General features: G+C 38.3%; 1 protein-coding gene across 3 annotated transcripts in view; it reads left to right on the forward strand.

The window, feature by feature from the left end:
* slco2b1 (solute carrier organic anion transporter family, member 2B1) overlaps positions 1 to 1,184 on the forward strand; it is a 43,954-nt gene that overhangs the window by 11,895 nt on the left and 30,875 nt on the right. For all 3 annotated transcript variants that reach the window (XM_050037526.1, XM_050037509.1, XM_050037518.1), the window contains exon 6: positions 252 to 350. In XM_050037526.1, the coding sequence (XP_049893483.1) occupies positions 252 to 350 (99 nt within the window). The remainder of the gene's footprint in view (positions 1 to 251; positions 351 to 1,184) is intronic.

Raw genomic sequence — 1,184 nt, forward strand, 5'->3', positions numbered from 1 at the left:
AATTGATGTAATATTGCTTCATTGGCATCCTCCCATGACCCTCTACCACTGTGCCAAATGTCACATGGATTGACCAAGTCAGTGAGGAGAAAAACGTGGAACAGACACACACACACACACACACACACACACAGAGTTTTCATCATTATATTGTGAGATTATTGCAGATGAAATATGGGCTCAGTCTCATGAGCCTCAGGCGGTCATCGTCCCTCCTGACGGCAGGTTTTCTTGTTGTTTGTGTTTTTCAGGGATCCTCCTCGCTGTGACCTCCATCGGCCCAGCCGTCGGCTTCATCACTGGCTCCCTCATGCTGCGCTTTTATGTTGACTTTGACAAGTTATCTAAAGGTGAGGAGACGCGCTGAAATACTCATTTATTACACTTGTTTTAATGTGACAGGGGGGAGGGAGTCACTTACAGTGAAGTGAAGTAAAACCAGAGAGAAGCTGATTAATGTTTCAGGTCATGTCCTTACAAACGCTGTAGAGCTTTAGAACGAGACGAACGTCTGACAGAAAGGAAACATCTTCATGTTGATTTAATGTGATGAACAGTGGCTGTAAAACATCTTCACTCCTCTGACCTGTTTACACATCAAACTATCAACATTAATATTAACTATTAATGGTTATCCCTCAGCTTTGGCTCGTGAAGCAACTAGCAATCATTGTTACTCAGCTGCCAGTTCTTTTCTCATTTGATCATTTGGTTTTTTAAATGTTAGAAAATAGTGAAAACTGTCCAGAGTGATGTCTTTAATATGTTAGTCAGATTGAATTGAATATAATATTTAAAAAGGAGAAAAGTTGCATGAAAAATTACTTCAGTGATTAATCAATAATCAAAAATAGCCTGCACTGATTTTTTTTTTTTGGCTGCAGCTCTATCTGTGATTTAAATTCAGCTGCCCGATACAGTCCTTTAGATTTTAGATGTGTCAGAACACTAATGTTGCACAAAGCTGTAAGCTAAGAATGAATGTGTTTACATGGACAGTTTAATTCCCTTTTCATTTGGAATGAAAGTTCATTCCTATTAAAAGTGATCTTGTAAACACCTAATTCAGAATGAAAATGGCCAATGTGATTGAAAATTCAATCCGATGTAAGAGGCTGGAATATTCTGTTTCTAATTCCGAATGAAAGAATTTCTCTCACTTGTATACACTCATTCCTCTTTAA

Source organism: Epinephelus moara, chromosome 3 (assembly GCF_006386435.1).
Source record: "Epinephelus moara isolate mb chromosome 3, YSFRI_EMoa_1.0, whole genome shotgun sequence".
Taxonomy (NCBI): Eukaryota; Metazoa; Chordata; class Actinopteri; order Perciformes; family Serranidae; genus Epinephelus; species Epinephelus moara.